This window comes from Hyperoodon ampullatus (genome assembly GCF_949752795.1).
Source record: "Hyperoodon ampullatus genome assembly, chromosome: 2".
NCBI lineage: Eukaryota > Metazoa > Chordata > Mammalia > Artiodactyla > Ziphiidae > Hyperoodon > Hyperoodon ampullatus.
Window position 1 is genome coordinate 65,334,254 of NC_136915.1, and position 14,120 is coordinate 65,348,373.

At 33.5% G+C, this 14,120-nt stretch overlaps 1 protein-coding gene across 1 annotated transcript in view; it reads right to left on the bottom strand.

The window, feature by feature from the left end:
- Window positions 1-13,749, bottom strand: part of LRRIQ3 (leucine rich repeats and IQ motif containing 3) — a gene marked incomplete at both ends in the record, with an annotated part of 151,486 nt that extends 137,737 nt beyond the window's left edge. The window contains 2 exon segments of the mRNA XM_079721106.1: window positions 10,959-11,087; window positions 13,705-13,749. Coding sequence (XP_079577232.1) covers window positions 10,959-11,087; window positions 13,705-13,749 — 174 coding nt within the window.
- Between the last annotated feature and the right edge of the window lie 371 nt (window positions 13,750-14,120).

Genomic DNA, 14,120 nt, shown 5'->3' on the forward strand with positions numbered 1-14,120 from the left:
CCAAAAACAATGGGAACTACGAACTTGCAGCCTGCAAAAAGGAGACCCCAAGCACATGAAGTTAAGCAAAATGAGAACACAAGAAACACACAGCAGATACAGGACCAAGGAAAAAACCCACCAGACAAAACAAATGAAGAGGAAATAGTCAGTCTACGTAAAGAAGAATTCAGAATAATGATAGTAAAGATGATCCAAAATCTTGGAAATAGAATGGAGAAAATACAAAAAAAAACATTTAACAGGGACCTAGAAGAACGAAAGAGCAAACAAACAATGATAAACAACACAATAAATGAAATTTTAAAATCTCTAGAAGGAATCAATAGCAGAATAACTGAAACAGAAGAATGGATAAGTGACCAGGAAGATAAAATAGTGGAACTAACTACCGCAGAGGGGAATAAATAAAACACAATGTAAAGAATGGAGGACAGTCTCAGAGAACTCTGGGACAACATTAAACACATCAACATTCGAATTATAGGGGTCCCAGGAGAAGAAGAGAAAAAGAAAGGGACTGAAAAACTATCTGAAGAGATTATAGTTGAAAACTTCCTGAATAAGGGAAAGGAAATAGTTAATCAAGTCCAGGAAGGGCAGAGAGTCCCATACAGGATAAACCCAAGAAGAAACATGCCAAGACACAGATTAACCAAACTATCAAAAATGAAATACAAAGAAAAACATATTAAAAGCAGCAAGGGAAAAACAACAAATAACATACAAGGGGATCACCATAAAGTTAACAGCTGATATTTCAGCAGCAACTCTGCAAGACAGAAGGGACTGGCAGAACATATTTAAAATGATGAAAGAGAAAAACCTACAACCAAGATTACTCTACCCAGCTAGGATCTCATTCAGATTCGACAGAGAAATCAAAACCTTTACAGACAAGCAAAAGCTAAGAGAATTCAGTACCACTAAACCAGCTTTACAACAAATGCTAAAGGAACTTCTCTAGGCAGGAAACACAACAGAAAGAAAAGACCTGCAATAACAAACCCAAAACAATTAAGAAAATGGTAATAGGAACATACATATGAATAATTACCATAAATGTAAATGGAGTAAATGCTCCAACCAAAAGACACAGACTGGCTGAATAGATACAAACATAAGACCCATATATATGCTGTCTACAAGACAGCCACTTCAGACCTAGGGACACATACAGACTGAAAGTGAGGGGATGGAAAAAGATATTCCATGAAATTGGAAATCAAAAGAAAGCTGGAGTAGCAATTCTCATATCACACAAAATAGACATTAAAAAAAGAATATTACAAGAGACAAAGAAGGACACTACAGAATGATCAAGGAATCAATCCAAGAAAAAGACGTAACAATGGTAAATATTTATGCACCCAACAAAAGAGCACCTCAATCAATAAGGCAAATGCTAACAGCCATAAAAGGGGAAAGAAACAGTAACACAATCATAGTAGGGGACTTTAACACCCCACTTTCACCAATGGACAGATCATCCAAAATGAAAATAAATAAGGAAACACAAGCTTTAAATGATACATTAAACAAGATGGACTTAACTGATATTAATAGGACATTCCACCCAAAAACAACAGAATACACTTTCTTCTCAAATGCTCATGGAACATTCTCCAGGATACATGATATCTTGCGTCACAAATCAAGTCTTGGTAAATTTAAGAAAATTGAAATCATATCAAGTATCTTTTCTGAGCACAATGGTATGAGACTAGATATCAATTACAGGAAAAAAATATGTAAAAAATATAAATATATGGAGGTAAAACAATACACTACTTAATAACCAAGAGATCACTGAGGAAATCCAAGACAAAATCAAAAAATACTTAGAAACAAATGACATGAAAACATGATAACCCAAAACCTATGGGATGCAGCAAAAGCAGTTCTAAGAGGGAAGTTTATAGTAATACAATCCTACCTTAAGAAACAAGAAACATCTCAAATAAACAACCTAACCCTACACCTAAAGGAATTAGAGAAAAAGAACAAAACAACCCCAAAGGTAGCAGAAGGAAAGAAATCATAAAGATCAGATCAGAAATAAATGAAAAAGAAATGAAGGAAATGACAGCAAAGATCAATAAAACTAAAAGATGGTTCTTTGAGAAGATAAACAAAATGGATAAACCATTAGCCAGACCCAACAAGAAAAAAAGGGAGAAGACTCAAATCAACAGAATTAGAAATGAAAAAGGAGAAGTAACAACTGACACTGCAGAAATGCAAAGGATCATGAGAGATTACGACAAGCAATTCTATGCCAATAAAGTGGAAAACCTGGAAGAAATGTAAAAATTCTTAGAAATGCACAACCTTCTGAGACTGAACCAGGAAGAAATAGAAAATATAAACAGACCAATCACAAGCACTGAAATTGAAACTGTGATTAAAAATCTTCCAACAAACAAAAGCCCAGGACCAGATGGCTTCACATGTGAATTCTATCAAATATTTAGAGAAGAGCTAATACCTATTGTTCTCAAACCCCTCTAAAAGACAGCAGAGGGAGGAACACTCCCAAACTCACTCTACAAGGCCACTATAACCCTGATACAAAAACCAGACAAAGATGTCAAAAAGAAAGAAAACTACAGGCCAATATCACTGATGAACATAGATGCAAAAATCCTCAACAAAATACTAGCAAACAGAATCCAACAGCACCTTAAAAGGATCATACACCATGATCAGGTGGGGTTTATCCCAGGAATGCAAGGATTCTTCAATATACACGAACAGTCAATGTGGTACACCATATTAACAAATTGAAGAATAAAAACCATATGATCATCTCAATAGATGTAGAAAAAGCTTTTGACAAAATTCAACACCAATTTATAATAAAAACCCTCCAGAAAGTAGGCATAGAGGGAACTTACCTCAACATAATAAAAGCCATATATGAGAAACCCACAGCCAACATCATCCTCAATGGTGAAAAACTGAAACCATTCCCACTAAGATCAGGAACAAGATAAGGTTGCTCACTCTCATGACTATTATTTAACATAGTTTTGGAAGTTTTAGCCACAGCAATCAGAGAAGAAAAAGAAATAAAGGGAATCCAAATTGGAAAAGAAGAAGTAAAGCTGCCACTGTTTGCCGATGACATGATACTCTACATAGAGAATCCTAAAGATGCTACCAGAAAACTACTAGAGCTAATCAATGAATTTGGTAAAGTAGCAGGATACAAAATTAATGCACAGAAATCTTTTGCATTCCTATACACAAATGATGAAAAATCTGAAAGAGAAGTTAAGGAAACACTCCCATTTACCACTGCAACAAAGAGAATAAAATACACAGGAATAAATCTATCTAAGGAGACAAAAGACCTGTATGCAGAAAATTATGACACTGATGAAAGAAATTAAAGATGATACAAATAGATGGAGAGATATACCATGTTCCTGGTTTGGAAGAATCAACATTGTGAAAATGACTATACTACCCAAAGCAATCTACATATTCAATGCAATCCCTATCAAATTACCAATGGCATTTTTCACAGAACTAGAACAAAAAATTTCACCATTTGTATGGAAACACAAAAGACCCCATATAGCCAAAGCAATCTTGAGAAGACAAATGGAGCTGGAGGAATCAGGCTCCCTGATTTCAGACTATACTACAAAGCTACAGTAATCAAGACAGTATGATACTGGCACAAAAACAGAAATATAGATCAATGGAACAGGACAGAAAGTCCAGAGATAAACCCACGCACGTATGGTCACTTTATCTCTGATAAAGGAGGCAAGAATATACAGTGGAGAAAAGACAGCCTCTTCAATAAGTGGTGCTGGGAAAACTGGACAGCTACATGTAAAAGAATGAAATTAGAACACTCCCTAACACCGTACACAAAAATAAACTCAAAATGGATTAAAGACCTAAATGTAAGGCCAGACAGTATAAAACCCTTAGAGCAAATCATAGGCACAACACTCCATGACATAAATCACAGTAAGATCCTTTTTGACCCACCTCCTAGAGAAATGGAAGTAAAAACAAAAATAAACAAAAGGGACCTAATGAAATTTAAAAGCTTTTGCACAGCAAAGGAAACAAGATGAAAAGACAACCCACAGCATGGGAGAAAATAGTTGGAAATGAAGCAACTTACAAAGGATGAATCTCCAAAATTTACAAGCAGCTCATGCAGCTCAGTATCAAAAAAAAAACAAACAACCCAATCCAAAAATGGGCAGAAGACCTAAATAGACATTTCTCCAAAGAAGATATACAGATTGCCAACAGACACATGAAAGAATGCTCAACATCATTAATCATTAGAGAAATGCAAATCAAAACTATAATGAGATGTCATCTCACAGCAGTCAGAATGGTCATCATCAAAAAATCTACAAACAATAAATGCTGGAGAGGGTGTGGAGAAAAGGGAACCCTCTTGCACTGTTGGTGGGAATGTAAATTGATACAGCCACTATGAGAACAGTATGGAGGTTCCTTAAAAAACTACAAATAGAACTACCATACAACCCAGCAATTCCACTACTGAGCATATACCCTGAGAAAACCATAACTGAAAAAGAGTCATGTACCACAATGTTCATTGCAGCCCTATTTACAATAGCCAGGAGATGGAAACAACCTAAGTGTCCATCATCAGATGAAAGGATAGAGAAGATGTGGCACATATATACAATGGAATATTACTCAGCCATAAAAGGAACAAAACTGAGTTATTTGTCGTGAGGTGGATGGACCTAGAGACTGTCATACAGAGTGGAGTAAGTCAGAAAGATAAAAACAAATACCGTATGCTAACACATATATATGGAATCTAAAAAGAAAAAAAAAAAGAACGTAGAAGAACCTAGGGGCAAGATGAGAATAAAGATGCAGACCTAGTAGAGAATGGACTTGAGGATATGAGGAGGGTGGAAGAGTAAGCTGAGACAAAGTAAGAGAGTGGCATGGACATATATACACTACCGAAACAGATAGCTAGTGGGAAGCATCTGCATAGCACAGGGAGATCAGCTTGGTGCTTTGTGACCACCTAGAGGGGTGGGATATGGAGGGTGGGAGGGAGAGAGATGCAAGAGGGAAGAGATATGGGGACATATGTATATGTATAACTGATTCACTTTGTTATAAAGCAGAAACTGACACACCATTGTAAAGCAATTATACTCTAATAAAGATGTTTAAAAAAAAAGAAACTAACACACCATTGTAAAGCAATTATACTACAGTAAAGATGTTAAAAAAAATAAAAATGAAAAAAATGAAAAAAAAGTGGTTATCACTGCATGATGAGGTAAGGGAAATTTTAATATAACTTTGTAGCTTTCTGTATTTTTGTAACTATCCACAATAAGATATATTATTTTCTTAGGCACAAGGAGAACTTTTTAAAAGCTTTTCTATATGGGCATATATGTATATGTACAGCTGATTCACTTTGTTATAAAGCAGAAACTAACACACAGTTGTAAAGCAATTATACTCCAATAAAGATGTTAAAAAAAAATCTGAGGAACAAAAGCAAATAACTAAATAAATAGGAGATATTCCATGTTCATGGATAGGAAGATTTTATATAGATGAGATATCAGTTCTTCTCAACTTATCTATATATTCAATGCAATACCAATCAGAATACCAGCATGTTATTGTGTAGGTATTGACAAACTGATTCTAAAGTTTCTATTGAGAGGTACAAAATCCAGAATAGTTAAGACAATTGAAGGAAAAGAACAAATTAGAGGACTGAGATACCACCCAACTTCGAGATTACTATAAAGCTACAGTAATCAAGATAATGTGGTACTGGCAAAAGAATATATCAATGGAACAGAACAGAGAACTCAGAAATAGACAGAAATAAATATAGTCAACTGATCTTTGATGAAGGAACAAAGGCAATACAATGGAGCAAAGATAGTCTTTTCAACAAATGATGTTAAAATAGTCATGTGCAGAAAATGAACACACAAAAAAACTAGACACAGAACTTACTCCTTTCATGAAAATTAACTCAAAAATATATCTATTACATAAATGTAAAGTGCAAAATTATAAAACTCCTAGAAGATAACATAGGAGAAAACCTAGATGACCTTGGGTATGGCAATGACTTTTTAGATATAACACCAAAGACATAATCCATGAAAGAAAGAATTGACAAGCTTGGCTTCATTAAAATTTTAAAACTTCTGCTCCACAAAAGACAAAGTTACGAGAATGAGAATATGAGCCACAGACTAGGAGCAAATTTTTGAAAAAGGCACCTAAAAAAGAACTGTTATTCAAAATATACAAAGAACTCTTAAAACTCAACAAGAAGTAAACAAAGAACTCATTTTTAAAGAGTCAAATACCTTAACAGACACCTCACCAAAAAGATATATAGATGACAAATAAGCATATGAAAAGATGCTCCACATTATATATCATCAGTGAAATACAAATTAAAACAATAAGATACCACCACACATGCCAAAATCCAGAACAATAACACCAAATGCTAGTGAAGATGTGGAGCAATAGGAACTCTCATTCATTGCTGGTGGGCATGCAAATAGTATAGCCACTGGAAAAGAGTTCGGCAATTTCTTATAAAACTAAACAAAATCTTACCATACAATCCAGCAATTGTGCTCCTTGGTGTTTATCCAAAGATGCAGAAAACTGTCCACAAAAAAACTGCACATCGATGTTAATAGCAGGTTTATTCATAAATGCTAAAATGTGGAAGTAATCAACACACCCTTCAGTAGGTATATGAATAAAGAAACTGGTAAATCCAGACGATGTAGTATTATTCAGCTCTAAAATGAAATTATCTTATCAAGCTATGAAAATACATAGAGGAATCTTAAATCCATGTTACTAAATGAAAGAAGCCAATCTGAAAAGGGTATATACTGTATGATTCCAACTATATGACATTCTGGAATAGGCAAAACTATGGAGACAATAAAAAGATGAATGGTTGACAGAGTTAGAGAGGGGGATAGGGGTGACTAGGCAGAGGACTGAGGATTTTAGGGGGCAGTAAAATTAAACAATGTGATTCCATAATGATGGATATATGTCATTGTACATTTGTCCAAACTCACAGAATGTTCAATACCAAGAGTTTACTGTAAACTATAGACTTTGGGTGATTATGGTATGTCAGTGTAAGTTCATCAATTTAAAAAAGTGTACCATTCTGATAGGGAATGTTTATAATGGGGGAGGCTATGCATGGGTAAGGGCTGGGAGTATAATGGAAATCTCTGTACCTCCTGCTTAATTTTTCTGTGTAACTGAAACTACTCCAAAATAAAAGTCTTATTTTAAAAAATAAACTAAAAGGTATCAAGAAAATTATAAAAGACATACAAGACCACATAAACTAGAATTAGACTAATTTAGAAATGCAATGATAGGACTCAGAATGAGACATTTAAAACTCATTTTATAAATAAATACTAACCTAGGAGAAGGATAATTATAATGAACAGAACAGAAAATACCCTAAGAGAAAGGGAAGATGAAAATAAGATTTTAAAAATTAAAAAGAAATAAAATCATTAGATAATGAACTAATATACTATGATTATACTAAGTACCCATTCAACAATTATTTTTAAAAAAACATTTTAACTATATATCTCCAATCTAAAGACAAAAAAATCCTTTAACACGTTTTAACTTTATTAAATGTTTCTTGTTGATAGTAGTTTATGTATAGTAATCCTGAAACTATTTTGTGTTTATTAGGATTCAGCTAATGAGTAACATTACTGATAATGTTAGCAACCAGAATTCACATGGTGGAAGAAGGGAAGTGTAATGTGCAAAGAAGAAGTCAGTGAAGAACCTTCTGTGTTGGATTAGCATTAGAAATATGAATTTATGATTTTAAAAATCCATTTTCTATTCTGTCTGCTGAAATAGCCTAAGAACCATGACACTCCAGTAGCAATGAACACATTTAGTGCCCAGACCTTGGTTCCTAAATACCATTCCCTACTAAAAATACTAGGGCTCTTTGGAAAATAGCTGTTTCCAGGTCTTCAGAAATAAAAGTAAAAAGAGCACAGAATTTGGGCTATGTTAAACAAAAGAATGTAACACTTGTAGATTTAACATACACAGCTTCATCTCTTTATAACTGACCACAAATATCCAACACACCATAGCTGTCTGCCATTGGATACATATCCCAACCTCTCAACCAAGTTTAACTTCTTAATTCTTCATCCATAAGATAGAAAATACAGGACAAACTCAAAAGCTCTTCTGTATTAAATGATATAAAGTGGATTAAAATACCTAACATGGTACTTTGCATACACCACACATTCAATAAATGTTTGTTTCCATTCTTTTACCTTTTTTACATCCCATTGACCCAACTAATAATCCTCCTTGTGACCTCAATGTAGTTACCCTTACTTAGGTTTAGGAGGCTGCCAATCTGATCCCAATATTTCATTCTAAGAATAAAAGTATACCTCCCTTGTACCATACCATTTATGTTAGAATAATACCACTTCAAAAGATACAGCATCATGTATACATATATCCCCATATACATATAACTGATTCATTTTGTTATATAACACATTTTAAAGCAATTATACTCCAATAAAGATGTTTAAAAAGATAACAGCATTAATCATAATAATTTTCTAAATTTAGACAGTACTTCAAGGCTGTATATAAAATATCAACCAGTTTAAGTGAACAAATTTCAAGCAGAGTACAAAATATTTGCGCCTAGGGAGACATTTCTCATGGCTAGAAATAGACATATGAGAGGACTAATAACTTGGGCCTTTAGGTTGGAGGAATCCACAGGCACCTCTCAGGGCAGCTTTGCATGTTTCTCAGTTGTTTCTGCTTTTGCTTTTCCACAGATGAATCCAGAAATATTTTTCTGATTCTAGCTTCCACAGTCTCTCTATTTATTAATATATTCATCAATTCAGCAAATATTTTTTGAGCATCTAACATGTGTCAAGCATTCTGTTATATACTATAGATACAGGGTATGTAGTACATTTGGAGATATAGATAATTATGCAGACAACTTCAATACAGTATTGTAAGTGTTGATAATGAAAGTATGTGATAAACATTGCAGGGGCAAATATCACAATAGTTTTCCCTAAGCAAATTGAGAGCAACTGGAGGATTTTTAGGTTGGTGAATAAGATTAGGTTTATAATTTTGAAAGATTGCTCTGCACATGCTGTGGTAAATGTAATTGGAAAGGAGCAAGAAATCCAAGGAAAGAGTAAGTTTCCCACAAAATCATATAATGCAGGGAGCATAAGGTAGAACAACAACAATAATAATTTTTTTTAAATAGCAGCTAATAAGAATGTAATATCCACATTTGCCAGATGCTATGTGCTTTATATTCATGATCTCAATTCTCATAAGCAAGCAGCGAACTAACTACTGCTATTAATCCCTGCTGTCTACCATTTAACATATGAGGAAATTCAGGCCCAGAGTAGTTAAGTAATGTGCCTAATGGAACAGCATTTTAAAGAGAAAAAGAATTAAAGTCAGTCTGTATCGAACCACTGTGACATATTATTACTACTGACATTTCTCCCCACAAAGCTCATTCAAATTCTTTTCATCTATGCTGAATTTTCAGATATTGTTTCCATGTACAAGGTTTTTATCTCATGTTACAGGAATATCAAAGGAAATTTGATTCTAAGAGAGAAAAACTCAGTCCCAGGGGCATAAACTAAAGACAAATCCCTTTAATTAGATGTTTATTTCACAGAAAATGCATACTTAATTTAAATGGAACATATGAGATAGAATATTTTAAATAAATATGTATCTGTTAGCAATTGCCTGATTCTTTTCACATCTTTTATTCCAAATCACTTTACTTTTCCCCCACTGATGAACCCACTCTCTCTCACTTTGACGTTGGTTTGAAAAGTACATGGAACCTCATCCTCAGAAGTTGCAGGCACTATATTATGTTCAGTTTTTTCTCTCATACTATCTCTCTTAATCAGGACTATTGCCATCTATGATTTAGCACATGCAGGCTAACACATAAGAACATCCTCTCTGTCTTACCACAGAATGTTGAATATCATTTCAGTGAAATGTCCTAATCTTTCTTTCTCAGGGAATGTCTATTTCCCAACTCCAGATCTATTTAATCCTACCTATATTTCAGGGCCATGTTCTATTTCTATCTTACGAATTCTCCCATTTAGCATCTGAGAATAAACTATAGGAGAATGTTCATTTCTTTTTTCATATGTTTGATGTTTGTCACGACTAAAATAAATTGATGACAGAGTATCCTATCTTATCTCCCCAAGTACAATGTTGAGAGATTCTTACAGGAAAAGTTTTCCTCTGTTTGTAAAATGTCAGCTACCCGAAAGGGATGTAAGGAACAAAGAGAGAGGAAAAAGCATTAATCAAAGGGTAATGTAGACTGATGTGGTACCAGATGTTTTGGCAAAACTATCTTCATATTCAAACAGAATGCAAAATCCTCATATATATACATATATGTGTATATATATATATATATATATATATATATATGGTTTATATTTCTCTCATGTTATATTGTACCTGGCTTATATTTCTATTATATCCCATTACATGAGAGAAATGTAATATATATTTTTGACTAATGTTTTTAAGTTTAATTTAAAATAACTGTCAGAATTACTCAGACAATGATTAATAAAAACTTTAATGATTAGTTATTTATATGGTCAATTTAAAAGAAAAAATAAGAGAATCAAATTTTGATTATGCTCAATATTATATTACTATAGAATCTGTGGTGTGTTCCTAAAAATTGTTTAAATAGTCTATAAAGTACCATTTTGATAGGGAATACAAAAAAGCATGTATTAGAGAAATGTCTTTTTATCATCTTTTAATATTCAAATAGCAAAGAAAATAAAACATACCTCACTTTTTCCTAAGAAATCACGTATCCATCTTTGAACAATCAAAACTGGCGAGTTATGAGCCAGAATTTCATTAATTTTTGAAATAATATATTTGATATTATCAATTTCATCCTCATAGGTTGATCCCTGTATAAAGAAAATATATTTAATATTTAAAGTTCATGAAAGTATTTCCAAAAGATATTTTAACTTGGTAGTCTGATGGTATAAACTATTAAAACATTCACGGGTATCTTATTATACACATAACAGTTAAATAATAAATACATTTTCATATCTATTTTTATTAGATCAGAAGACCAAGAATTAATAGCACCAAATAATTTTAATTCTCTACAAAAAAAATGCAAGATCAATGAGAATAACTTTCTCCACTCTAGATTCTTCTCACAATTTGCTATCATAGTTATAAAATTTTGCCCATAATCACATTGATCTCTGAAAGATAATGGCATGAATAGACATCCAATGAAACTCTAAAAGTATTCTGTGGATCATCACAGAGGAAACTGATACATGATGGATTTATAAAACAACTTACAGTAGTTCAAAACTTTGTGGCATCTTAACTAGAATGTTGCACACTTTTACTGGAAGACAGCACATTCTCCTGGGGAAAGATATTCTATATTGCCTTTAAAGAAATTATCTCTAAGATAATTTTTTATTTGGGATCATAGACTCCTTATATCCTACTAATCATTTGACTGGTTAGAAAAAGCCACTCTAGTTATGTCTTGAATGTAAGAATTATGCATTAAAAACCTAATACATTTTTTTGTAAGGTACCTACTCTGAAAATTATCAACCCCATCATGTTTTAAAAAAAAATACCTTTACTACATATACACTTAATCAGCTGCTAAAAAAAAATCACAAAGCCTTGTAGATTAGTACTACTTCAGATTTACACTTACAAACATTCATTGCTAATTAGCAAATCCTTTACTTGGCCCTGGCTTTCTTCTGTTTCCAACAGGAGCTACTGTAAACCTTCAGTACTATTCTCAATAAAGCCTTTTCCCTAGCGCTAACTAAACATCTTGCTTCCTTCTCACAGAGAATATAGGACTATCAAGTCTGAACTCTATCAACTAACACTCCTCCCTTCCCTACAAATTTAACTATATTCCCACTTAACTCTTATCTATCTATACTGAATAGAAGCAACTTCTACTTAATCTTAAAACAAGAAGTATCTCACTTCCTGTCCAAGATTGGCTCTCCATCATGGTTAGGTTTAATCTCCCTGTTTTCAATTATTTCCCTGCTACTGTCCCTATGCCTCACCTATAAATATGATGTAGTCTCACCGATCTGTAAAATGCACGCACACAAATAATCATACACATCCCAACCCTCCATCCTTTGTATCTAACTTTTATTAAGAGTCCTTGAAACAGAATTCCACACTTGCTGTCCCACCTTCTCTCTTCCTGTATCTCAATCCACTGACTTCTATCCCTATCATCCTATCTAATACTTTTACAAAATTATCATTGGACATTTCTCATTGAAGCACTTCCCTTGGCTTCTATACACCACACTCTTGGTTTTCCTATAAATAATGTTTACTTCTGGACTTTTTAAAGACATATCCATATGCTACTTAACGTCACACTGAACGGATTTTCTCCATTTGTCTTTTTTCAATCTGAACACACTGTCCAGATGATGCAACCAAATCCACAGCTCCAACACTCACCTATGTCCTGATGTCTCTCAGATTTCTCACTTTAAGCAAGAACTCTCTCTGGAGCTACAGAACAATATGGTCAAACTGATTATCCAATTACAGGCTTACATTGGAGATATTGCAGATTGAGTTCCAGACCACCACAAAAAAAAGGAATATTGAAATACATCAAGTCACATGAATTTTTTGGTTTCCCAGTTCATATAAAAAATTATGTTTACACTATAATGTAGTCTATTAAGTGTGCAATAGCATTGTCTAAAAAAATGTACATGCCTTAATTTAAAAAATACTTTATTGCTAATAAAGCTAACCATCATCAGAGCCTTTAGCAAGTTGTAATCTTTCTATGGTAGAAACATCAAAAATCACTAATCACAGATCCTCATAACAAACATAATAATAATGAAAACATTTGAAATAGTGTGAGAATTACCAAAATGTAACACAGAGACATGAAGTGAGTAAATGCTGTCCAAAAAAATGGCACTTATAAACTTGCTCCATGCAGGGTTGCCACAAACCTTCAATTTGTGATAAATGCATTATGTGTGAAGCACAGTAAAGTGAAGTGCAATAAAACAAGATATTCCTGTAAACTCAACTTGCCCAAACATGAATCTTCTTCCCTAACCTGCTTTCTCACATGCTCTTAGTGGATGGTGCTATTGCCCAGATGAACCTAACCCAGAAACCCTAGAACCGTCCCAGGCTCACTTTCTCTTTCACTTCTTCATATACAAATATTGTTAGATCCAATATATTCAACATCCTAAACAACTGATCTCTACATTTTCTTCTGTTCTCTACCATTGCTTTATTGCATGTCTTTATCACTTCTCTAACTTACTAAAAATGTCCTGATATCTGAAATAATCCATACTCCCTACTCCCTTCAAATCAAAATATGCACTATTGCTAGAATGAACTTTTCAAAATGCAATGATATGATATGATGATATGGCATTTTTGCTGGTATATGATTGAAAGATCAATCACAAATTTCTTGACTTGGCACACAAAATCCTTGATCTGGTCCCTTCTTACCTTCTCAATCTCATCTTCCTTCACCCTATATATAATACCTTCCATTCTGGCAATATTCAACCACTTGCATTCCTGAAAACTACCTGATAATCAAACCTCAGTGCTTTTTGCATGCCATTCCAGTTTCTTGACTGCCTTTCTCAATTACTTGTCTTACTATCTTAGGCGTTTGGAGACTCAGTTCTTTCCTCCAAGAAGCCTTTCTTGACATTGATCTGAGTTTAACATCCTTCTACAATATTATCCTGTGTTAATAACTTATTTGTCACACTTGGCAATGTTGAATTTTATCTGAGCCCTGTGATCCTGGAAAACACTGAAGGTTAAGAAATCTCCTTATCCCTTTATTTCAGGAAATGGTTTTATACAAAGAAGAACGTTTCCACCATATTACTTACATTGTACCCACGAACGTC